Source organism: Mustela nivalis (genome assembly GCF_964662115.1).
Source record: "Mustela nivalis genome assembly, chromosome: 14".
In the NCBI taxonomy this organism is placed as follows: domain Eukaryota; kingdom Metazoa; phylum Chordata; class Mammalia; order Carnivora; family Mustelidae; genus Mustela; species Mustela nivalis.
In genome coordinates this window covers 56,161,846-56,188,206 of record NC_139033.1, presented here as the reverse complement: position 1 = coordinate 56,188,206, position 26,361 = coordinate 56,161,846, and the positions used below count along the sequence as shown (strand labels likewise).

At 40.8% G+C, this 26,361-nt stretch overlaps 1 protein-coding gene across 21 annotated transcripts in view; it reads left to right on the top strand.

Annotated features, from left to right (window-relative positions):
• Window positions 1-26,361, top strand: part of DTNA (dystrobrevin alpha) — a 355,996-nt gene that overhangs the window by 308,515 nt on the left and 21,120 nt on the right. For 11 of the 21 annotated variants that reach the window (XR_014302908.1, XM_082699546.1, XM_082699567.1 and 8 more), the window contains 5 exons: window positions 8,627-8,714; window positions 10,981-11,078; window positions 13,803-13,916; window positions 21,030-21,126; window positions 23,017-23,037. Coding sequence is in view for 20 of the 21 variants with exons in the window: in XM_082699546.1 (XP_082555672.1) it covers window positions 8,627-8,714; window positions 10,981-11,078; window positions 13,803-13,916; window positions 21,030-21,126; window positions 23,017-23,037 (418 nt within the window). In the remaining variant the exon portion in view is untranslated. The remainder of the gene's footprint in view (window positions 1-8,626; window positions 8,715-10,980; window positions 11,079-13,802; window positions 13,917-21,029; window positions 21,127-23,016; window positions 23,038-26,361) is intronic. The other 10 variants (XM_082699568.1, XM_082699566.1, XM_082699550.1 and 7 more) reach the window with 3 other exon arrangements.

The following is a 26,361-nucleotide window of genomic DNA, read 5'->3' as shown; positions in this document are numbered from 1 at the left end:
AAAACTGCCTCAGGACCCTGTGCCAAGAACATTCTTCCCACTTTACCCTTGCCCTGTCCAGCCACACATGTGTGCACTGATTCTCTTTACATGTATGTAAAGCCTACTTCTCTGGCTTCCAAACTCAGATTAAAGGCATCTCCTCAAGGAGGCCTCCCATACTAATCTCTCTCATGGCATAATGTTTATGTCATTCTTGCTGTGACTGTAACCATTGGTTGGTCAGCTGGTTGGTTGAATGGTTTACCAGCTGCCTTCTCTGTAGAGCAGGGAGCTTCTCTAACTTGTTCATTACCATATATCTGGCACCTAACACAGTGCCTGCAAGTGCACAAAAAATATCTGTTGACGTCATGGGATGTTGATGGTGCTATAGGTATAAAATTCCCTCTTACCTTAAACAAAATTGTTAGGACATCTCAGAAAATCTTTTTTAATTGTAAAATGAATATTTTTGCTACTTAAAAACATCATCTATTATGTTAACCCTTAGGTTGAACATTTAGTGAAGGAGTATAAAATAGGTAAAAAAGTAAAGTATTAAGCTTTACACAGAGAACAGTGGTAAACCTGGATAAAGACAAGCATCAGCAATTCACTGACATGAGGAAAGCCGCTAATGGGGGGAGGGGGGGCAAAAAAACCCATCTAAACTAAAAGTGATATTGGGGAAAAAATTTTTTTTTAATTTGAATGTTCTCTGATCTCTTTCACTGTGTATTAGTTTGCTAGGGCCACTATAGCAAAATACCACAGACTGCATCTTAGACAACAGAAATTTATTTTCTCTCCATTCTGGAGGCTAGAAGTCCAAGACTAAGGTGCCAACAGTTCTGATATCTCCTGAGGTCTCTCTCCCATCAGCCCACAGATGGCCACCTTCTTGCCTTGTTCTCACATGGCCTTTTCTCTGTGCATAAACACCCTTAGTTCTCTTCTGTTTCTTATAAGGACACCACTCATGCTGGCTTAGTAAAACCTCATTTTACTTTACTTACCTCTTCAAAAACCCTAACTCCAAATATGGTCACATTTTGAGGTACTAGGGCTTAGGGCTTCAACACATGAATTTTGGGGAAGACACAGTTCAATCCATGACCCACCTCAACACTAAATCCACCAAATTGGATTTATTTTTTTTTTAATGTGTAGGCTAAAACTTGGCTCTTTTCAGTAAAGGCTGATTTGGAAAATGTAAATGTATTGCAGCCTGCTGAAAGAAAAAAAGGTATTACCTACACTCACTGAAAGTGTCTCTTATTTATGGGTTTTTGTTTCCTTGTTAACCCTATTCCTTTTGTTCTATAAAATGTTTATGAGTTCAGTTCCAAAAATAGACTTCTGGGGTGCCTGGGTGGCTCAGTCAGTTAAGCATCTGCCGGCAGCTCGGGTCATGATCCCGGGGTCCTGGGATTGAGCTCCTTGTCATGCTCCTTGCTCATCAGGGAGTCTGCCTCTCCCTCTTCCTCTGCCCATCCTCCCTATTCTCAAATAAATAAATAAAATCTTTTTTTAAAAAACTTAAAACTAGACTTCTGAGAAAGCTATTCCCGTAGGATTCTAGAAATATGAATCTGAAGAGTGCCACGCCACCTGTGCACATAACGGCGGTGGCTGCGTTGTTCCCACAGAGGTTTGCTCAGCATACTCAGATGAGAAATTGATTTTAAGATGAGTTCATTTCTCGGTGATAGATTCTAATACATTTTAAGTTTCCGTGGGAAACAAGAGAGACAGTCCCAATCTGAGGAAGTTATTGGTACAAATGAGCTAGTGTAGTATCAGACGCATGGGAATAACACAATATTCGTTCCTCGCCTGATTTTGAATAGGATGAAAGGCTTGCAATAAATAGATTTTAAAATCTCATATTGTAAACCTGTCCATTATAATATGGCAGAAAACAAATGATAGCTCATGGGTGTTCACCAATATGGTTAAATGGATCAACTTCAGAGTATGCTTTCTCTAAGTGTGCTGAAATATGTGGAGCCTGTTCTCTTATGTTGGTTGATAAAATGATATATTGTGTGGGAAGGACATTTGGTGACAAATTAATGGCATTATGCAGCTTTGGAGAAAGAAGAGAAGGCTGCCACTGTCAGCTGACTCCTCCCTTTGCTTAGGATTTCAGAGATGTGAAGTTCCCCTAGAGTTTCTGTAAAACCCTTCACTGATTCAACCAACTGTGCTTTCTTCTTCTTGGTAAACCCTAGAATACTAGCCAGTAACCAATCATATGTTCTTGAGCAAAAGCTAATTTGTAGATAAGGAGATGATGGTGCAAAAATGGTTACACCATTTGAAGTAAAGTAGAGGCTTTTGGGTGGCACAGTCAGTTAAGCAATGGACTCTTGATATCTCCTCAGGTCATGACCTCTGGGTGGTGAGATCGAGCCCTGTGTGGGGCTTTGTGCTCAGCACAGTGTCTGCTTCAGATTCTTTTCCACACTGCTCTTCCCCTCGCTCACTTGCTCTCTCTCATTCTCTCTCTCTAAAATAAATAAAAATCTCTGGGGGGAAAAAAGAAAAGGTAAAAGTAAAAAGAATACTTTCATGGTCTCACCGTGTGCCCTGGCACTGCTCACTGTGTCCCCCATATTATAGGTGAGAGAACTGAAGCACAGAGAGGTTAAGTGATTTGCCCAAAGTCACACAGGCAGTACCTAAGAGGGCTAAGCTGTGAATTCAGAAATGATCCAGTCCCACCTCACACATACCCTTAGATAACATTCCTACCTGTATTCATCTGTAAGAGTAAGCATTTCTTCTGAAGGGGAGCTTACCTTTTCCAGATACCATCTGCTTTCCCAGTCTTTAAAACAACAATCATAAAATGTGAACCAAAGAGAATTTTCCATGGTTCAGGGTGGGGAAGATCTGATGTGGATAAATATAAAAGAGTATAATGACATTTCTATGAACTTTAGCACCTAGAAAGAGCATATGGGAATTGCACACAGCAATTGATTGTATCCTGATTTTCGCTCTGCCAAATGTGAATAATTCTGTGTGATTTTAGACAGCATGGCTGGTGTTACAGTGCTGTGTTTTATCTATGCCCTTCTGATTTTCTCAGTGCTGAGGATGCATGCAGAGCCAAGAAGGAGATAGAAGACGTGGTCCAAAGTCCATGACCCTAGGAGCCAAAGAGAGCTAACATGTATTTGTTCTTTTGTCCCCCTAATGCTTAGGCATGTCCTGCTGTGTTCCAAGCTCTGCGCTAAACATTCAAGATCTAACAGTGAAATGATTGAACCATTCTTCTCTCAAAAAAGCTACAGTCTAGTGAAGGAGTAAGACAAGTGAAAAGGCTATTAAATCAGGAAGGGTACCAGGTACAGGAAGGGCAGACAGTGCTAAGTGCCGTTGGCTATGTGAGGAGTGATAACCCGAATTTAGAGGTCGGAGGCGAGGGTGGGAAATGGCCAGTAAAGCCAAGAGCCTGATGAGGAAGAACTAGCCAAGTGGAAGCGAGCAGAGGTGGGAGAGATTGCTCAAAGCTGAGAGAAAATGTGGAACTCCTCCTTGAGGAACTCAACTGGGGAAGGCTGCTAGAGTACTGGGGGCTGTTGGGGTGGGGGTGGGGGGATAAAGGATGAAGCTAGATTATGCAGGACCTCCTGAGTCTTAGGGAAGAGTTTGAAAAATGAGAACCCATTGGAGGATTCTATGCATGTTACAACCAAATTCTTTTTTTTTTTAATATTTTATTTATTTTTATTTATTTGACAGGCAGAAATCACAAGTAGGCAGAGAAGCAGGCAGAGAGAGAGGAGGGAGCAGGCTCCCTGCTGAGCAGAGAGCCCCATGTGGGGCTCGATCCCTGGACCCTGGGATCACAACCCAAGCCGAAGGCAGAGGCTTTAACTCACTGAGCCACCCAGGTGCCCCCCAAATTCATTTTTAAAAGCTCATTGACTGCAGGATGCAAAATGAATTAAAGGGAAGAAGAAGTCTAAAATGAGAGGAACCTGTTGAGAAGGCTGTATGCTAATTCCAGATGACAGTGGCTTGGAGCACATCAGTGACCCCTGGCATAGAAGCAAATGGAGAAATTTTTGAGTTTGAAGAAAGTAGAATGCATGGCCTTGGTGTTACAACCTAGTGAGCTGGTAAAGTCAGAGTCTTGATAAAGGAGTTTGAAGGCAAAGAGATGCCATTATCATGGTAAATTTTATTATTACTACCCAGGAAGATTGCCATTTCATGATTTCCTGTCTTTTCCTTTTAAAATAGTCAAGAGCCAACAGTTGAAGCTCTGAGAATTAGTTCATTTCCTCCCCCATTCTTCAATCCCATAAAATCGTGTCCTGGGCCCCAGATTCATTTTGCTCCTTTCTACCCTGACTCCCTTCTACTCACTGACTGCTGAAGGCCTGAACCAGGCTCCACTGCTGGAGCATTTTGCTCTCAAACAACTGGAAAGGTAGGAAATAGCCTCATAGAGTAATCCTCCACTTCGGAGCAACTAGGAATGCCTTCTCAGGAAGTACCCTTCCTCCTCCCTGTTTGCTTTTTTTTTTTTTTTAAGATTTTATTTATTTATTTGACAGACAGAGATCACAAGCAGGCAGAGAGGCAGGCAGAGAGATAGGGGGAAGCAGGCTCCCTGCTGAGCAGAGAGCCCGATGCGGGGCTTGATCCCAGGACCCTGGGACCATGACCTGAGCCGAAGGCAGAGGCTTTAACCCACTGAGCAACCCAGGCACCCCCCTGTTTGCATTTTAATAGAAGAATGGTACAGGAGGCCTAATGACCTTAAAAATAAATCTCTACTGATAAAATTCCTCTCACCCATTCAGATAAATGGAAAATATTATGAGGAAACATGAAAGTATTTCTGCTGCCCTTTGGGCCACATTATTCTTTGATCGTCCCACCTGGGTAGTCAGAATAGGCTTTCAGAGAAACCGAAGAAATGTGGACACACCCTAGGTTCCCAGAAATCTTTGCTAAATCACAAGGTAGTAAGCCTCACCTCCGTCGAGGCCACTTGAGTTGCCTAGAATGCCATTTTGCAATCACTAGCAACACACACTGGCCATGCATTTAAGGTAGAAAGTGGAGAGCTTTCAGAATAACAGATTTCCCTGCTCTGAAATGCAGTCGACACAGCAGCCACTTCTTAATTCATCATGGTCTTGTAGCAAGATTATTGATTATAAAGTCTTGAAATGAATAGCCAGAGATGGAGAAAGTGTTAGAATTGGTATTTCTTTAATGATTTAGGGATTATTGGCCATTCATTTTCAACTATTTGTAATTGAAGTCTTGAAATAATGGAATTTATCAGAGGAATGCCTCATTCACCCTTGGATAATTTGAACATACTGAAATGGCACATGTGGACTCATAAATCGTGTGTGTTCACAAAGGGGTAATGTATCACTCCACCCCTCATTCACTCAGGGGTGGGGGAGGAAAGGCACGGAAGGATGAGTTATAGCTTACGAGACAGGATCCCATAACTTCACGTCTTGTGTCTCCAAGAGGCTTTTTTTTAATGTAACCTTTACATTATTTATACTTGCTGGTCATTCATGATAAAAGACACTTTTATCATGAGGCTTTTTTATCACTTTTTTTATTATTTAATTATCAAAACACTCACAAATGTTTTTGACAAAGTCACTTTTGGGCAAACGGATCATTGCCCCCGGCTTAGAACAATGGGTCTTGTTGTCTACACAACTGTGCTGAATTAGGCATATTATTTCTAATATGAGCCAGAAATGATAAACATATTAAAATCAAATTAAATTATTTCTTTGTGGAGTCGTTTTAGGTTTAAAGTGAAGAGAGTGTAACTTTTTTTTTCTTTTATTAAAGCTATAACAAGAAATTCAGTTACTATTTTTAACCACTGCGGAGGGCAGACGTTGTGTTATAGAGACAAGCATTTGCTTTAAAGCATCAGTTCTCCAGAACTAACTCCTTTGGTATTACAGATATTTTCTTATTCCAAGTCTTTTGTATGCTGATTGAAATCTTAGTCTATGGGGATTGGTGAGCGTGGAAACCTAGAATTTCCTGTTTTAAGGAATGTTTATAAAATATCATACAAGCTATATGGATATCAGTTAAATACTCACATTATTTCTCATCTGTGGTTTGCATTTGGGGTTTATTTCATGTGATCAATGTATCTTGGAAGGTTCCTTAGGAATGCAGCTTCTCAGGTTCTGCCCCCCACAACCTACCCTGTCACCCCCCCAACTATAGATGAGAAACTACATTTTTTATAAGATCCCTGAGTGATAAGTACATACACTCAAGTGTAAGAAGCCCTACTCTGCATGGTTGTTGGATGGAAAATGACATTTTGAAGGAGACCTGAATCATTAATGAATATAAGGAGGTTACTTAAGAGGCAAAATAACAATAATTGACTTTTGAGCACTTAATGCATTCTAGGCATCATAGTAACCATGTGTTTTACATCCATTATCTCATGTGGGCAAAAGGGAAGAGAAGACTTTTTCTGAGGATGGAGAAGTGACTTAGTAAATGCAGATATTCTGGAATGTTCTGGATAGTTATTGTAGCCCAGAGAAAAGAGCTAAATCTAGAGGGGAAGTACTCAGGATCAGAATAGGTGTAGCTAGCTTATGTGTAGAGTGTAGACTGGAGCAGAGATGATGGAGACAGGAATGTTTTCTGAATGACCAAAAAAAGAAAGAAAGAAAATGTTACAGTAATGAATTCAGCCAGCCAGGGAAAGCTATTTGGAAGTGACAACATGACATAGCCAATATTCTGGAAACACATAATGATTTTCACTCATCTCACTTTAGAACAAGGTTAAAAACTATGTTGCATATTTACTTTCTATGTAAATACACATATAAACAATATAACCATATATTACTCTATATGGATTTAAGTCTTTGCAATGGATAATTCTTACAACCTTAATATTGGCATAGAAGTGTATTACTTTCAGTGTATAATCATGAGTATTGATTTTTTTTTCTTTAAGAAACAGGCTTAAGATTAACAGGTAGGAAATATAAATGGAGGAGAATATATTTAGGGATGAGAGAAATTAATTTTTTGTTTTGTTTTTTTTAAGGATTTTTTTTTTTTAATTTATCAGAGGGGGGGCGGAGAGAGCGAGCACAGGCAGACAGAATGGCAGGCAGAGGCAGAGAGAGAAGCAGGCTCCCTGCTGAGCAAGGAGCCCGATGTGGGACTCGATCCCAGGACGCTGGGATCATGACCTGAGCCGAAGGCAGCTGCTTAAACAACTGAGCCACCCAGGCGTCCCAAGAAATTAGTTTTTAATCTTGATCCTGACCCAATACTTACCATAATAACTGATAAGCCAAATTATAATCAACTAGTCAGTTAACAAGACTGATGTTACTAGTATGTTTCATAGAATTGCTTTAATGGCATGCAAAACTTAGTCTTGAGTGAAGGGACTTCTGAAATTTGGGAGAGTTGATAATGCTTCTATTTGCTTTAGTTTCTTAGGGACTCAGATCATTCTTATTTTACTATGAACAATTTCTATAATTATATGAGACAATAAACAATTCCCATTAATGTCATTAGAAGTCACTGCTATAATTCCATTTTTCTAGAAGTAAATATAAAATGGCAAGCTACCTGAGTACTGATATTATTGATAACTATTTGTATTAGTTATCTGTTGCCACGTGACAAATTATCCAATAACTTAGCAGCTTAAAGGAACAAATGTTTATTATCCCACAGTGGTTCAGGAATCCAGCTAGGTGCCTGTGGCTCAAGGATTTTCATGAGGTTGCCATCAAACTGTTGGCTGGGGCTGTTATTTTATTTAAAGGCTCTACCTATTATAACCTATAATTTATAAGGTTATTATTGGCTAGCTTCAGTTCCTTATCACATGGGAAGTGGCTAGCTTCCCACAGAGCAAGGAATCCAAAGGACCTCAAGAGAGAGAAACCATACTCAAGATAGACACCCTGGTCCTTTTTATAGCCTAATCTTGGAAGTGACATTCCATTACTTCTGCTCTATTCTAGCCATTAAAATCTAGCCAGTAAGCCCAGCCCATACCCAAGGAAGAAGATTGTGAATACCAGGAGGTGGTGATCACTGCAGGCTGAACACAATTATTGTGTTGTTGTTGTTGTTATTGTGGTTACACAGGCTCCATGCTGGGCATAGAACCCAATGTGGGGCTCTAACTCACAACTCTGAGGTCAACACCTGAGAGAGATCAAGAGTTGGATGTTTAACAGACTTAGCCATTCAGGCACCCCACAACTGGTGGAGGGGTGATTGTGTCTTTCTTCCATATTTTCTGATATATAAATAAAAAATGTTACAGGCAATAAAATTAAAGAGAAAATATTCTTTTATGAGACATGTTGATAAGTAAAGTCACTCTTCTTTGGAGTTTTCTTAGTAAGATGTTGAATCGACTGAAGACAGGATTTATTAATGGAATTCCCTGGCCTCATAGTAGATCATGTCATGAATCCAAGTCTGAGATCATTAACCTAACAGGGTTTTGTAGAGCTTTCAAATTTTTGCACCGAAAAATTGAAATAGCAAACCTCCCTGGCGGTGATAGGAACCCATCAATCTTTCTCATTGCCTAACAGTCTCCTTCTTGCTCTGTTCTCAACAGTATGCTTGAGAGTTCAAACCGGCTTGATGAAGAGCACAGGCTGATCGCCAGGTACGCAGCAAGACTGGCGGCAGAGTCCACTTCCTCGGTAAGTAGTCTGAGTGAGAAGCTGTCATTCATGTTAACTGTTATCCTGATGGTCGGGGCTACCACGGCAGGGCTGAGGAGGTGTTACTGGATGGCCTGAGGACCTACACATGAGTCTTCCACAGCTTCCCTTTGTCCCTCTCCAGCTATGGTTCTGGTACAGCAGAAATCGTAGCTTCCAATATGAGGTTACAGCACCATATTTCTGCACCAGCCCCCCCCCCCCAATTTCTCTGGATCATTCCTGATCAGTTAATAGAAAGGGCAAAGCAAAGACTCCAATTCACAACTGTCCCAGAGGAGTTTCTATTTTTATCAATATGTAATAGATAAAAGAAACAAAAAATTATGTAATGAAATCAGGGAAAATCTGGATCACAAGTCAAAATGCCACACGCCAGACTTAGCTACCCACAAAGCGATTTAGGACATAAAACCTAGGACCTCAAATGTCTTCATTAGCAACATAGATCATTTCTTTGTTTTAAAAGAAATGCTAACTAAAAAATTATAGAAAAGCTTTATAAAAGCTAGACATTTTACCAAGCTTAACCTTTCTTACAGTCATGTATTTGGACATTAAAAAGCAGGCTGAGGTTTTCCTTGTCTTTGCAGGCTTAGTCAGTCAGTGCTGATTTTAAAATCTTGGCATTCTGTGGTGGAAAGATGAATTGTGATCTTTTTAATTGTTTAAAATCCAATTGAGGAGTTTCTACTGTAGAGTAAGGAAAGCAAGGGGCAGGGAAATACATATAATCTGCCCCTGTTTTTATAAAACAATGACAAATTAAACCTTCATTAAATCCCCACTCAAATATATACATATATTTAAATACAGTATGTAATTACATGTATATACATATATAAACATACATACATATGAAAAAGTTGACTCTTATTTGGAAATCTGAAAGTCAGACCATCCTTGTAAAAAATCCTCTTATAATTGTAAGAAATGTTCATATTGTGTAAAAGGACTCATTTAATAAAATAGTAATTTGACTTTACAACTAAAAGTACACATATGAATATACATATGTATATACTATATAATCATATACCATACTTCTATGTATATCTATATTTAGTCAGAAGTTAATTTGTATATATATCTATATATATAATTTGTTAAGATTAATTTGTGTGTATATGCATGGATATATATGTGTATATATATATATATGGAAAAATCAATGTCTGTGTATATGCCAGTTGTTAAAGTCGGCGGCATGACCAAGAATGATGGAGTGGCATGAATGTGGGGGAAGGGTGTAATGTATGAATAATACTTAATAATACTTAATAAATAAATACGAATAAAGAAATGCTAAAAGTGTGTTGACCAAAAGAAGAAGAAAAGAAGATCCTAGTAACTAGGACTTTAAAACTATGAAATTTTTAACTGTACATTACAGTGACTGAACAGTAATTCTAGAGAAGTGTCTCAATAGCGGAGTATTTTTTACTCCCGCCCATATTGAGAGAACTGTCACAATAGGGACAGGATGGCAAGAGTGAAATAGATCCCAAAGACTTCAAGTCAGAAAGCTATAAAACAGGGGCGCCCGGGTGGCTCAGTCGGTTGGGCATCAGACTCTTGATTTGGGCTCTGGTCATGATCTCAGGGTCATGAGACTGACCCCTGCAACAGGCTCCACGCTCAGCAGGGAATCTGCCTAAAGATTCTCTTTCTCCCTCTCCCTCTGCCCCACCCTGTATTCTCTCTCTCTCAAATACATAAATAAATTTTTAAGAAGCAAAGGGCACTTGGGTGGCTTAGTTGGTTAAGCATCCGACTCTTGATTTCAGCTCAGGTCCTGATCTCAGGGTCATGAGATCGAGCCCTGCATCAGGCTCTGTGTTCTGTGCTCAGCACAGTTACCCGGAGATTCTCTCTCTCCTTCTCCCTCTGCCCCTCCCCACCCCTCTCTCTCTCACTCTCTTGCAAATAACAAATAAAACTCCTTTTTTAAAAAAGTAAAAGTAAAAAAATAATTAAAAAAAAGAAAGCTACAAAACTATTTTTTCTGTGTTCTGTGTATTTGCCATCCAAAGAATGCTGTTCCGCTTTTCATTGCAGAGGTGTCCTCCAGGTCCGTAGAGAAGCTGGTCCTTTAGGAGATGAATGGCAACTTCATGTATTTGCTTTTCTTGCTTTGACAGAGATCATTTTCTTCTCTCCTGTCTGCCTACCTCATGATCTCTGTCTCCTTGAGCACACGCCGTTTCCTTTCCCAACGTTAAACAGTTCACCACGTGTTTTACAGCAGCCGGCCCAGCAGCGGGGAGCTCCCGACATCTCCTTCACCATTGATGCAAACAAGCAGCAGAGGCAGCTGATCGCAGAGCTAGAAAACAAGAACAGGTAAGGCTGCTTAGACACGCTGGCTTTTTGGATCAAAGTGTGTGCTCACTGATAGCTTGTAGTTGGGACACCTGGGTGGCTCAGTCCGTTAAGCATCTGCCTTTGGCTCAGGTTGGGATCCCAGGGTCCTGGGATCAAGTTCCTCTAGGGAGCCTGCCTCTCTCTCTCTCTCTCTCTCTCTCCCGCTCCCCCTGCTTCTGCTCTCTCTGTCAAAGAAATAAATAAAATCTTTTTTAAAAAGTTCTATGAACAAAAATGTAAAGGAAGTTACAAACTTGGTTGGTACATTTCTATGTTCTTAGAAGGAAAGAAAGACTAAACGGAAAACTCCCAAGCCCACAAATAGCTTACCTTGGTTGCCGTGTTCACCTGCTCTCCCACCTCTCCAAGGCACTTTCTTTTCCTTTTCAATCCTCTGCTTCCACTCAGCATGAGGAGAAATCAGGACTTCCTTGAAGGAGATACCCCAGGCAGGAATATCTGCTTCCATGTGGAATTCCAGAATCAACAAGAAACACAATGAATGTCCTAATGGCCCCAGCTGTTGGGGGCTACCACTGTGACTGCCTGTTTCTGGATACTGTATGCTCTGAATGCATGTTGCAGGACCAGAGAGAGAATAAAGAAGGGGAAGTGAGAACAGAAGGCAGAAAGAGAAGCGCGACCTGTCCATTAGTGCTTTCATGACCCATAGAGTTCCCCGCCCCATGTCTGAAGAGCTGCTCGTCCATCCTGAATACATTTCACTAAACCAGCAGCCTCATGCCCTCCAAAGAACCCAGAACTATGTCCCAGAAACTTCTCTAGGTTCCACTCCTGCACAATAGGAATCCCGCCCCCCCCCCCCCGGGGATCTCGTGGTCTACAAGGTGACAACCCACTAATCAGATCTCTGAGCTTCAGGGGAGGGTAGAGTTCCTCACGTCCCTGGATGACTACCCTGGTGGACATTTCAGCAATGACCTTAGAAGCTAATGCTTCCTCCTAGCACATCTGGAGGAGCCCGCTGGGTTCGGTATTAGGAGTGGCAGGACTCTTTCTATTATATTGCTTAAGTCACAGTCTGCATAGGCCAGACCGGTCAGATCAAGTACCAAAGACAGAGGAAGTCAGACATATACAAGCTTTGGAACCAAGCAGCTTGAGTTCACATCACCTCTCCCACCCATTTTTTTTTATTGAACGTGGATGAGTCAGTCAACTGGCCTGTGCTTTGATTTCCTTATTCATGAAACACATAATAGCAGTACCCACATACAAAATAATTTGTTTAAGGATTAAATAAAATAAGATGAAAGAAGAGAGCATCGTTCTTGGGTAGAAGCTAAGTACTAATGCTCTTACATATCTTACATAATTTTCCTGATCAGAGCAGCTTCTCTCTCTCTCTTCCTTCAGCTCAATGCTGAGTCATGTTTCTGTCCTTGGAACCACCAAGGAGAACTAGGGAGAGTCTCAGAATATCAGGATGTTAGCCCTGGAGGAGATCCTTGAAATCCCAGCTTACTGATTTTCAGGCTAAGCTCTGTCGAGGTGCCTGAAGAGTGGGAGGGAAGGGCTTACAGTTCAGGGCCCGCCCTCTCTTTCACCAGACCAGCTAGCTCCCTTTTAACCATTTGACGTTTTGAATTTCCATAAAAAATTTCTCTTAGAGAAAGGTTTCCACCATGGCACACCAAGGAGGACAGAAGAAGATGAGAAACAACTGAATTTCAGTTCAGTCTTCTCGCTGTACCCACGAGAGGTGTAGTGACTTCTAATTAGCTTCTTAACTCTGGTGTGTTTATGAAGCAGGCCATTGTAAATCAGCCTTTCAGATGGAAAGCCATCAGCCTTGCTCACCAAGTTCACCTTTCATTCCTTGGTGCTGTTTCCTGTGCATTTTGCTGGATGGGAGACTGACCCCTCCCCCAAGAATAAGTGACTTGTAACCTAGCGTAATGGCTTCTAACTCACTTAGGAATAATTTGCCTTGCATAAGTCACCCACCTTTTATGGCCAGCCTAATGTTCATCTCCGTGCAGGGTAGCCCGGGCTCCAACATCAATAATAGACAGACATATCCTACCCTGGATAGAGGTCACGCCAATAGCACTCTTATGTCACACACTCAATTACAGCGAATCCTTTTAAAAGCCCTTCCCTTCAAGGGCTACCCTCGCTGAGATCCATTTTGAAGGCCGAAAATGTTAAGAAAAAGAAAAAGAATTTTGCCTAACCGGGGGCTTCTGAGATAAATCCGGTGAGAGGACTCTCATTCTTGGTGAAAGAATGGGGTTATTTAGTTTTGTGAAATGAACACCATTTATCCTTATTTTCCCTCCAAGCACCTCTTACTTGGTAGCTGCAAGTACTTTGCGGTGTCAGACTGTGATCATCAATAATCGGAAGATACATTTTTTGCTCCAAAGCAGTGCACTTTTCAAAGCTGAACACATTACCACAGCATTACATTACTTACTAGAGAGATTATTAGGTCCCGGGGAGAACACTCAGCTTCAAGGCTCCAGCAACATGTGCAGAGTCTGAACGTGCAGGAGCTGAGCTCAGCCCTCCCTCTCCCATCAGTGCCCACCTCGCCACAGCCCACAGCTCAGAAACACCAGTGGTCGCAGAGGCTTGCTTCTGCTCCGAAACGTGGGGTGACCCCACCGCGATGTTAGTATCCTGGATATCCTGGAAGTTGACTGACCCTAGTTTCTTACCTTCTTCCTCTCTCCCAAGAGAAATCTTACAGGAGATCCAGAGGCTGCGGCTAGAGCACGAACAAGCTTCTCAGCCCACTCCAGAGAAGGCCCAGCAAAATCCCACTCTGCTGGCAGAACTCCGGCTCCTCAGGTAAGAGAAGGAGCCTGAGGCCTCTGGGGAAATGCAAATGACTGGATCTTCAAAAATTCCAACAGCGTCTAACCAGAGAATGGTCCTTAGCCACCACCGCTGCTGACATAACGTGCTTTCTCTTTTTTAATAGCATGTCCCTAATTGCTGGTATTTGAGGGGTTTCAAGGAGATGCTGTTTATATTCTTTTCTTGGACACAGAGAAGGGGAAACAGCACTCTTTAGAGACAAAATCTCTCCATGGAAAACAGGTGCACTCTTCGTTGTTATTCGCACTGTCAACAACAGTGTTATTTATGACACAAGTTGATCAATAAAACAATCACATAAACAGCTAAATAAACATCACAGGCTTTTACACTTAAAAATTCACCTATAACCCCCCCCCAAAAAAATTCACCTATAACCCATAAAAAGGAGCCTGATTTTCTCTGAATCTTGGTCTGTAATAGCTTTACATGTTTAAAAAACAGACTTCATATCTTCTTGCTCTGCAAATGAATTAAACCACCTGCTGTTATCTAGTCTGGCACCAGAAAACACTTGAGCCTGAAAGGACCCTAGAAAGTCATCTGGTTCTGCCCCTGAATTTCAGTGCATTTCTCGGAGTCAGAAAGGTGCAGAGTAGCCAAGGTCTGCAGCGCCTCCCTCTGCGCATGTGCGAAAGGATGGGCGCTGAGGGCTTCCGGTCAGGCTGGCTTAGTGCCATGCCTTGACTATGGCCCGGGCTCAAACCTATCTGTGCAGCGAACAACACAAGGATAAATTCAAAGCCATTGCCTCGTAGAAATGTCATATTCCACGAGGCACTTTTAGTTAGCAAGTATGACATTCTTTCCATCTTCCAGTTTGGGAGCGGGGTACCTTCCGGGTACACGGAACTCTGGGGCATGCTCTTGATAGGAAGTACAGAGGCCTCTTCTCAGAATCCCTTGTCAGAATTAGGCTGCCGTTTACTTCTCCCATACAGCTACATTAAGCAGGTTCTGTACGGCTACGTGTGGGTTTTACCATAGATGTTTCTAGGAGTTCCGTCCCAGCCCTGCTCTTCAGACGTGTTAACGTCCAGGCCCTGCAGGCTGCAGGTCCTGTCTGCTCTCAGCGACACTCTGTGCTCGCTCTCCCCAGGCCGGTGCACCTGGCTAGACGGCAGGTCCCCCCAAGGTGGAGTCAGAGAAAGGAGATCTATGGAAGCTGCAAGCTGTGGGAGCTGCTTGATGTGAAGAGATCATGGCATACTTCCAATAACAAAATAATTTAATGGAAGAATCGGAAAATCTTCCTTTCCAGATGACAGAATCTATGGTCCCACCTTCAGGGTGATGTATTAGAAATCCTTGCACATCACACTACATCATCCCCCAGAAGGGATGAACAATGAAAGAAGGAAAAAGTGATATTTCATATCATCATCCTCAAAGGCATATAAAAGTAAATGCTGCTCGAAAGAGTCTTTGCCCAATAGGATTATGGAGGCCCTCCGGGCTCACGAGTTGCAAGTCTAATGTACACAGAAATGTAACTGAATAAAGCACCTTAGAGTAATCATTCATCTACACGTCAAGTTACCTTGTCTCTGCCTGAAATGTTCTTTATGCCTCTTCTGTTGGTTGTTTCATTCTCTGATGGAGGCATGGATGACTAGGAATTTTTCATAAATGTTTTCATCAGACCCTTCCTTAGCATTTGCCTTCAAAAGTCTTTGGTTCCATTTGGATGATGCATTCTGGGAAGGCATCTCTATGTGCCTGGGTCACTGATGATAGCTTTCCAAATATTTCTTCCCTCCTCGACATTGCTATCTTGGAATACACTGATAATTCCAAACACCCTCCTGGCCCTGCCTTGTGGGTACTCCCCACATCTGAGCCCAAACCTATGCCAAGGAATCTGGCTCTGTGAGAAACTTCAGTATTTGGGGGTGTTTGCTGTCAGCTGGTGGCCCATACCTGTAGCCACAGGCCTAAGGCCTGAGACAACTAAATCCCAATGGATTTGCTTGCCTGTCATTCTACACATTTCCTCTACTTGGATATTTCTCTAGATATTTCTAAACCACTTATTCCATGCTAAGCACTTGCACAGTTTGGGGATTTCACAGATACCCTGACATCCTTCTCTTAAAGAGCTCCTTTGAGTATCCTGTTATTCTTTAGACATTTCAGACTCTAAAACAATGTCCTCTTGCCCAGTTACATTGGCCTTAGTTCACCCAGAGGGGTGGCCATATGAAGCCACCATGGGAGCTCTTTGATAGAGATCTCCTTTGTTCATTGCAGTTTGCCTGGGTCTCTTATTGAGAAACCAAAGGAGAAATTTCTTTCAGCTGGGAAACAGGTGAGGAGACAAAGGAGCAGAGCTCTGCTTTTCATGAACACATAGTTTATTTTTATCTTAAGAGCCCTATGACCTTTCTAAATAATCACATTTCCATTTTCACATTAGCCACACAAAAGCTGAGAGCCAGGTTTGCAATCCAGATCTGGTAACCAAGTGGGATTAAATGATGGGCATTTCTGTGGGCTAATCTGACACTTCCTATGCACTAAGCTCTATAAACACTAGCCCAGGTAATTGCTATAACAAAGCCAGGAGATGGACACTATTATTATACTCTTTTTATAGATATGGAAACTGAAGATTCACAGAAGCCAAATAATTGGCCCAAGATCCCACACAGTGAGCAGCCCATGTGGATTCCGTCTCCTCTTCTTGGGTCTTAATTATCTCCTGCTGAGCTGTTAGCACTCAGTTGATTGCTGGCCTCTGGTCCATCCACACTGTTGTCAGATGTATCATTCCTCATTTTATTATTCATTTAGTTCATTCAGCAAATATTTCCAAAATGCAGTATACCCAGTATCTTGAAAAAGATACTGTCCTGGTCTCACAGAATGGGTGGTCTGGTAGGAAAATGACAGAAATCAAATAACTGCACAAGTAAGAAGATAATTATAAGCTGAGATAAGTGCTCCAAGGAATCTGGTTTTTAAACAGAGACACAATGATCAAACCTGCCCTTCACTTCGATCAGAAAAGTCTACCAGGAAGCAGGATTGTTTCAGTCAAAGTATGAAAGGTGGATACATAAGGAACAGGGATTAGGAGTAGCAGAGGGGATGGAACAGCTGAGGAAGGGTCCCCTGGAAGAGAGAGACCGGATGTACCATGACCAAATGGCAGGAGCGAATCTGGCACTTTTTTTAGGAACTGAAAGATCGATAGGCCTAGAATGCAGTGAAGGAGGGGCTGTATGGTAGGAGATGGAGCTGATGATGTAGGTGGGGGTAGACGGTGATGCTGTGTGGCCTCACAGACCACCTTGAGGATATTGCTGTTAATCCTACAGCAGGAGCCCCTGAAGGTGGTAGTTACATATTGAGCCAATACAGTGAGTTAGACTCACATGAATTAGAGATCTTACTCCAGAATTGAGTTTTATTAATAACTTCAAGAATACAGACAATCAGGAGGCACAAATGAAGCAAAGAAAGGTCTGGAACATTCCATATGGTCCCTGAGGACTTTCCCTTCTACAGTGGGGTAGAGTTTGTGAGGGAAATTTTATAAGTTTATCTAGCAAGCCTTCCTTAAATTCCTCCACCATTTGGAACTGGGCATCTTCTTTGGTATCACCATATATAGCCGTTTCTTTGTATTTTTATTGTATGCTTGTCATCAACATTTTGAACTTATATATTTCTCCTCCTCTTTCACCCAAGGGTAAAAACCATAGCCTACTCATTATTTTATTTACTGTATCTTAAAACAAAAGTGCTGAATGGATGTCTGTGGGATGAATGGATAAGAACTGTGTTTGCAAAGACCATACCATCTTGTAGGATGAAGAAAACATTTATTACAACTGTGAAGCAACTAACTTCACACTACAAATCTCAAAGCAGAAAAAAGTATAATTTCTGTATCTTTACCTTGCCAAAAAAATAAACATTTTATTTTATACCCCCCAAATTACATTATTTTCAATGTATATAAGATTATTCTTAAAGAAAACTTGCTAATATAAGGTGGACTTTTTTGTTTTATTAATTAAAGAGGAAAGTGTGATCTCTGCTGCAAGCCTGTGGTTTCCAGACAGAATTTAATAGACAAGTTTAAATTTTTCATTATTTTTGGGAAACAACATAAAGTTAAGTTCCTTTTGTTTTACTACATAGTGATATATCTTTAAAACTACTATTGTCTCTTCTCACAGCCATTTCATAAATGACAGTATATTTTTTAACTTTACTTTGAAACCATGTTAAACCTAGGAAAGAGTTGTCAGAATATCACAATGAATGTCCTTCTGTACTTCACCTAGAGATTGCAAACATTTTACCTCATCCTTCTCTATCTTCCTTTATATGTGAATATATAACAATTACATACACATTTTTGATGAGTCATTTGAGAGTAAGTTGCAGACATCATAACCCTTTACCCCTAAGTACTGCTGTATATGTTTCCTAGGTAAAAAGATGTTCTCTTATATAACCATGGCACCATCATCATATTCAGACAAGTTAATACTGATGTTTATTATCTAATAGACAATCTATATTAAAATTTTGCCTGTTGTCCCAACATTGTCCTAAGAGAAAGTAGGGTGGTTGTTTTTTTCTTTTTTTTTAAGATTTTATTTCTTTATTTGAGAAAGAGACAGCATGAGCAGGAGGGGAGGGAGAGAGAGCCTCTCAAGCAGACTCCATGCTGAGTGCAGAGGCCAATTCAGGGCTCCATCCCAGGATGGAGGACCCCGAGATCATGACCTGAGCTGAAACCAAGAGTCAGACCCTTAACCAACTGTGCCACCCAGATGCCCCAAGAGAAAGTAGATTTTAACACACATGCAAAATTAGAAATAATCTGGCAGAATCTCAGAATAAAAGGCATTCCTTTAGAGATGTAATACATTAAGCTCTGTGCAAATAAAATTACTACTTAGTCCTTGTTTTCTTGTTCCTACTTGAAACCATAGAAGCTACACTACAAATGTGTTAATCAGACCCACATTTGGTAGCCACTTATAGAGAAGATTAAATAAACACTTATAGGGAAGATTAAATAAAGACATTAAGTGATTTTTTTAAAAAATTGAATTTAATCAAATGCATGAAAAAGTAAATGTCAGGGACACCTGGGTGGCTCAGTGGGTTAAGTGGCTGCCTTCCACTCAGGTCATGATCTCAGGGTCCTAGGATCAAGCCCTGCCTCAGGCTTTCTGCTCAGCGGGGAGTCTGCTTCTCCCACTCCCTCTGTGCTCTCTCGCTCACCCTCAAATACATAAATAAATAAAATCTTTAAAAAAAAAGAAAGAGTAGATGTCATATTTTGAAAGATTACTACTATAAGAAAAAATTACAGACAAGGTTTTTTTTTATTGCTGATTAATTCTAAATTAATACAAGAGAAAGTTAACTTTCTCTTGTAGATTTTAGATGCCTTTTCTTAGTATTTCTTAACTACAATATTGGAGTTTTACTGCAACCTTCTTCACAAAGTGCTCCTATGACTAAAAATCCAAAAATTACAGAGCAATATCTACAAGAGAACTGGAAATACATCAGAAACATTCTCTATCCTTCTACCAAGCCCTAACACGGTTATATTTGGAACATGAGGTGCAGACAAGGTCAAAGATAAAACAGTCAGTGGATTTGTCATTGAAGAATATTTTTGAATGGATCGAGGCTTTTAAAATTAGAGTGTTGTAGCCCTGGAAGACAAAGACTAGTATAAAATGCCATTAAAGTCTATAAAATGATGATGATCCTTGTCCTTTGGGATTCAGAAAAGAGACAGTTGTAAAGATAATCAAAGGAAGAAATGCTCTGAGAAAAAGCCTTAAGTGGTAATAAAAGCCAAAAATCCAAATATATTCAAAAAGAGTTGAGACATGTTTACAAATTTTAAATTCATAAGTCATTAGAGAAAGTCTGTATCAAAACAAATTAGAAATGTTTCATTAATATCCATAACCTGTCCTCCCACAAAATACCTTTACAATTGGATGAGTCATTGACCTATGTCAGCGTGACATTTTTATATTGTCAGGTTTATATTGTCATTTCAGAGTCTCTGCTCAAGCTCCACTAAATATTGTGCTTCTTCTCATTGAGACTGGGCATATCCATTCATATATTAACCCATGGTTAAAGCACCCACGCATTTTTAAAATATAAGTTTTAACATCTCAAACCCAAACAGAAACCTTTGGGGCAAGGGAAAAAATACTGTGTGCATTATTCACTAATGATCATGAAATAATAGATTTGAAATTGACTTGAAAAGCATACATAGACATCAGAAACGTAAATCATTAACATTCTTCCCCATACTGTTTCATTTCTCAGTTCTCATTTCAAAGGTATTTTTGGTACTCTCAGTGTCAATATAAATGATAAAGTAGAGATTGTCCTTTGTGGTTTCCATTCTTGCTGACAGCTTAATAGAAGTTCTGCAAAACAAACAAAATTAAACAAACATGAACCTTATAGGTTATTTGCAGTTAGAACAATTGTGTAGGAACTCCTTTATTCTGACTTTGCTTTATATAAAGTCAAACCCAAAGCAGAAAACTTAAATTGACTATAAAAACTCTGTACTATGAATATTTCACCTCTGAAAGACACGGCATTGCGTACAAAGAATGGAAGAAATGAAAAATTAACTTTTAAAATCCAATTTCCAAATACTAAAGTATCGGTATTTCCTTTGAGATTTACAAAAGGGTCCCTGCATTTGGAGGATCTATGGGATTGACCCTTTTCAGTGACAGTTTGGTTTTTGTTGGTTGTCTCAGGGAGAGACAATGGCAGGGCACAGGGCCCAGAACATAGTAAGCATTCAGAAAAGATTTCATCAAATGGTTGATTTGCCATCAACCATATTGGGTGCAATAGCAAATAGGATTCTAATTCTATTTTAGTATGACTTCTAACAAACAAATGTACACCTCATGTTCATTTGACAACATTTTCCTGCTTAGAAACCATGTTAGAGTTCCGGAGATGCCCTTTTCCTGGTGGTCCACTATTGCCACAAGACTAAGAAATGTGATCAGCTCAGTTGGTTGAATGCTGTTCTGATGACAATTGCTTCTTTCTTAGACAGCGCAAGGATGAGCTGGAACAGAGAATGTCTGCTCTCCAGGAGAGCCGGAGAGAGCTAATGGTCCAGTTAGAAGGTCTCATGAAGCTACTAAAGGTAAGAAGTTCAAATACTTCCTAGACCTCTGACTATGGCATTTCTAAAAATCTTTCATACATAATGTGCAATTATTTTTCCAATGATACATGTGCTTAACCCCAAAATATGGCTTCAGTCCCAGATATTAAGACCTTTTCTTAGATACAACAAATGATAGCAGTCAATGACAAGTCTCATTCTTATCCATTTCCTGGAACCAGACCACTGAGGACCTTCAAAGGACAACTTCTTGGCTTATTTCCAGTTCCTATGTCCTTAAAAATAATAAAGCTGGATTTCTTTAGGAATATTTTACATTTAATAGCTTCCATAATTCTGAATAAAGTGAACAGAATCTAATGTCTAACTCAAAAAATGAAGATACAGCCATGAAATTTTGGGGGTGACTATAGTTTTATTAAGACCAGTAACTGTTAATTTCAGCGAAACATTTTACCTTATCTGTGTGGCTTTAGCAGCAAGTCACATAACTTTTGTGGGTCTCAAATGCAAACTATTTGCTCTCTGCGGGGAGGGGGTTTAATGAGATGACCTAGGAAGGTCCTCTGCAGAGTACTATGATGTTATTCTCCCCAGGAAGTAGCAGTCTTCCTTTCGTATCTCGATTCCCTTCTTCGGTATATACTAAATCACATTCCAAGTCACAGCGAGAGTAATCATGGCCCCTTGGCCACAGTCAGCTCAGTGGAGGAGTCAGAGCTATATGGTCGGCCTGCCTGATGTAGACACACAGGAACCACTGTGGATTGGAAAGGGGACTTGCCAAAGGCAGGAACTGAAACGTCTGATGGAGTGAGGAAGGCCAGGTCCCTGGGGCAGCTCACCTGTGAGACAGATGTCCCTACTTTAGGTCCCTGGTTCTCCGGCATCCCTGACACACCAGAATTTATTGTTTCTCCCTTCCTCTTTTTCTTTTATCTCTTTCTCTCTTTCTTCTTCCTTTCTTTCTTTCTTTTATTTATTTGACAAACACTTGCTGAAACCTGTGTCCTGGCCGGGTATAAGTATGACACTTCTTTCTTTTGTTTTCTCTGCTCTTTTAATTTTTAAAAAAAGATTTTATTTATGTGACAGACAGAGATCACAAGTAGGCAGAGGCAGGTTGGGGGGGGGGCAGACTCCCCACTGAGCAGAGAGCCCGATGCGGGCCTCGATCCCAGGACCCTGAGATATGACCTGAGCCAAAGGCAGAGTCTCAACCCACTGAGACACCCAGGCGCCCCTTTTTTTTATTGTTTTATTCTTTAGTCAACTTTTCCTGCCATCAGTGTTGGGAATGTTTTATCATCTCTAAACAAAATCTCCTTTTCAGTGCATTAGACCCATAAAGCGTAGAACTCACTTTTTGTTGTACTGTACATATGAATACAGGACTAGATAACTAATAACCTCTTCCTGTTTCTGCTCTGTTATCTCACTGGATGATCCAGAAAAGCTCTTTCTGCTTTCCTTTTCAAATATACCAAATGAAGAGGGTCGATCTCATCTTTCCCTTCACTGAATGACAGGAAACCTTGAAACCCCGCCCCCGCACACACTTCTATTCCCATAGCTTCTGTCACCATAGTGATGGGATCCAGGAGTCCACTTACCGCCAGCCATCTTGGCTGCCATCTAGCCCACCTGAGCCCAGTCTATCAGATCAGGATATACAAACACCAGGAGAGAGGGATAGACTGTGTTGAAAGATGTATGGACACAGGAAGGAAAGAGATGGTCTGTCTCAAATACCAAAAGAGTTGTGGAACTAAAAGTCACCAAGGTAGGAGAGGCAGCCATCAAAGCCATGTTGATGTTCCCCCTCCCCTTTGCGTTCCCTCACACTGTGTACATGCTCTTGCTGGAACCCTGGGTAATCTAACTGTTATTGATTCAATCTTTCTGTAGGAAGAAGAACTGAAGCAGGGAGTAAGTTATGTTCCCTACTGCAGGTCTTAACTAACTGTGGAGGGGCCTGCCATCCTGCTGTTCTCATTGCTTTTGCCTCTAATGTATGTTCATGCTTCAGTTTGGAAAGAGAAAAAAAAAATCATACTAATTTGCTTCCTTTTCAATGTAGTGCTTGAATCGACACATACAAAAGTTAGCATTTTTTATAACTATTACTACTGTCAGCATCAAAACAAGAGCTATTATATCTTTTAGAAGAGGGGGAAAAATTGTAATTTGTTGGAACCTTTCTAGATCTCCAGAAGTCTACATTTCAAACCAGTCTCATGTTTTCTGGGTTGTTGATCAGACCCTTCTCTTAGTAGAGAGATGCCTACCGCCGCTACTAAAGTTACACTAGGAAAAGTCCCCAGACTCAAGCTACTCTCTACATCCTCTCGTGCTGTCAACCATTTAGTTCAGTATCCATTTTAATGGAAAGGCGTGGGACCTCCTTGTATAAAAATGTCAGCCAATTGCATCTCTTTTCATTGCATAAGTATTAAGCCCTGTCTTCCGTCACTAAAATGTGTTCAACCTAAGAGAAACACTGCCCATTGTTTAGTTCTTGCAAGCAGAATCCCTACCATTGGTTCATAATAATCTCAAAGGAATAGGTAACTTTCAGGCTTTCTCTTATCACCAAGAACCTTTCTGCTCTGGGAGTTCACAAGGCCCTTACATATGTCTTCTCCGGAAGCAGGAGCACCGTGACTCTCGTAACCGTAGTCTAAACTGGAACCCTATGTCTGACCCTGTGGTCAGGTCCAGGGCCAGCAGAGGGAGTAGCATACTCAAAAAATAACAATAACAAACTAGAAGCAAAATAACAGCAGCTTTAATGTCAAGTGCATGTACTCTTGCTAGTGTTAGCAGGAAGTTTCATGTTATTTCCTGGGATCGATTAGAACCACAGCCTGTCCGATTTCAACGTACCTTTTATTCTTCTGTATTCTCTTTCCTATTATTCATTGTGTGTGTTTGTGTGTAACAAAGAATGTCTGCAAAATGCTGGACACATTTTTACCCTTCATTCCCACGGTCTGTAAAAAAGGAAAGTGTAAAACTAATCTGTAATGTCAGACAATAAAGACAATGTATGACACTATTTTGTATTTTGTGAAAAAAATTTACTTGACTAGAGTCAAATCCGACAGAGAGAGAGTCGCCCTGGGTGAAGGACGGGCACGTATAGCCTGTGCCGTTGCCCGTAAAGCCACACACGGGGTAATGCTATTATACTTCCAACACACTTAGATCATGCTAGACAAAAATGCCTTGCTGTGCCGCTTCTCTTTGCAACAGCCTCTTTTCTTTCCTGTCTCTGACTTAGCATGTACACAGAAAAAGGAAAAAAAAAGGCTCAACTCTAAACTTCTTCCGCCAAGTGGAGAGAGAGGGCAGTCATCCTCTAGACAGTCAGCCTCCCTTGAGCAAGGTCTCTCCTGTACCCCTTTCCTGCCTCTTCCCAGGCTACCTGTTCTGGAAAGGCTTAGTGGACCAGTGGGTTCACGAACATATGCTGCCCAGAGCCAAAGCTTGGCTGAGGCTGAGCACGTAGAGCAGTGTCCTGCCTCCTTGCCTTCCCGCTCCTCCCCCTTCCCCCCCCCCCAGCCCTCCCCGGCTCCGCAGTCTGGGAGAGGCAGCCCTCAGCTGGGTCCTGCTGCAGAGGTTCTCGTGGGCACCGTCCAGATGGCAGCAGTGCTCTGTCTGGGCGCGGAGACCCATGTACTCGTCTTGACTCGTTTGATTTGCTTGTATGCTCAAGCCTCTTCTCAAAAAGGACCCGAGATAGTTTGCAACAAAAGTCATCAAAAATGACTTCATAAAATAAATTCAGAAAAATCAGAAATGAAAGAAAAGATAATGCCAATATGCTCATCTTAAGCAGCAAGTATGTGCCTCGGAGCTTTTTGGCCAGGAGACAAGGAAAAAAAAGAAAAGAAAAGAAAAGAAAAGAAAGAAAGAAAGAAAGAAAAGTAAAACATAATTGGTGGTTTTATCAGAACCCAAATGCCAGTTCTCAGGGGACCAAAATTTCGGTTGGCATGAAATATAAAAAGGAAGTCTTCCCTCAGAGCTTTAGAGGAGGAGCACTAAGTAATGAAACAGATAAATACAGCAGCAGATGTCAAGTGGCTGATTATGACACTGACCTTCAGCTGAAATTAAAGACAGAGAACCCTGACTGGCCCGATCTGGAGCAGGCAGTCCTACAAGGAAATGAACTTATGCCATCCAAATGTATAGACTTCCTTTGGTATAACATGATCTAAGGAGAGAATTTAGAGGTTTTAGTCTGGCGTGTGCTTCTAAATTCTGTTTTTTTTTTTTTTATTTATGAGCCTTACCCCTTTGGGGACATTCTCTTTGTAAAACCAGATTTCAGACACTGCGCACAACAAATTGTGCTTGATTTAATAACCTCTACTTGCTTTATCCTAAGTCTGTGTGGTTCAATGTATTTTATTATACTGGTATATATAATTCCTAATTATACTGTTTCTTGTTAGAGGTAATGCATGAATTTATTCCCCTCGAGGAGAGAACATGAATTTAAAAAAAAAAAATAGTGCCTGTAATATAACATGATGATTATGGTATCATAAGCAATAAATTTTTTTTTTACAAAACTTGCATCAAAATTATCCTACCCTCTTTCTTCTTTGTGTATCTTTAAGATTTATTGAAGGAACCATAAAAAGAACACTCATAAAAAGTTTAGTAATGAAGGCAGCTGGGGTGTAATTGCAGTGACAATATGTTTCTGTTTCTGGTAGACTTCCAGTGCCAAATATCACATCCCAATCTAAAACCAGATATCCTGACTTTGAGTTCAGAATGTAAGGTCTCAACAAAAATTTTTGTAGAGAGATCACTGGTGTTAGACCTGACTAAGTCAACTAACTTTCCAGGAATCTATTAAAAACACACTGAAAATTACATAGCTCAGAGGGTTGTTGCATAGATTTTCAAAGATAATGGATGTGAAAGCACTTTGTAAAATACTATATGCATGTCAGCTACTAGTTCAAAACTGCATATAGATGTTTACACATGTGTCCAACAATATGCAAACTTTTCTAACTGGACCCCTATTTTACACACCTGCACATACACAAGAACACCTTCCCTACTCCTCCCTCCAGTTAACTAAGTGTCTCCGGTCAGGGCAGGAAAGTGAAACATTTCAAATCCTGTCTCCTGCTCCCCATTCTCTTCTCTCTTTACAACTGGAGGCCCTATGAACTCAGGAAATCCTGGTCACTCAGGCTCCTACTTCTCTAAAACACACGGTGGAAC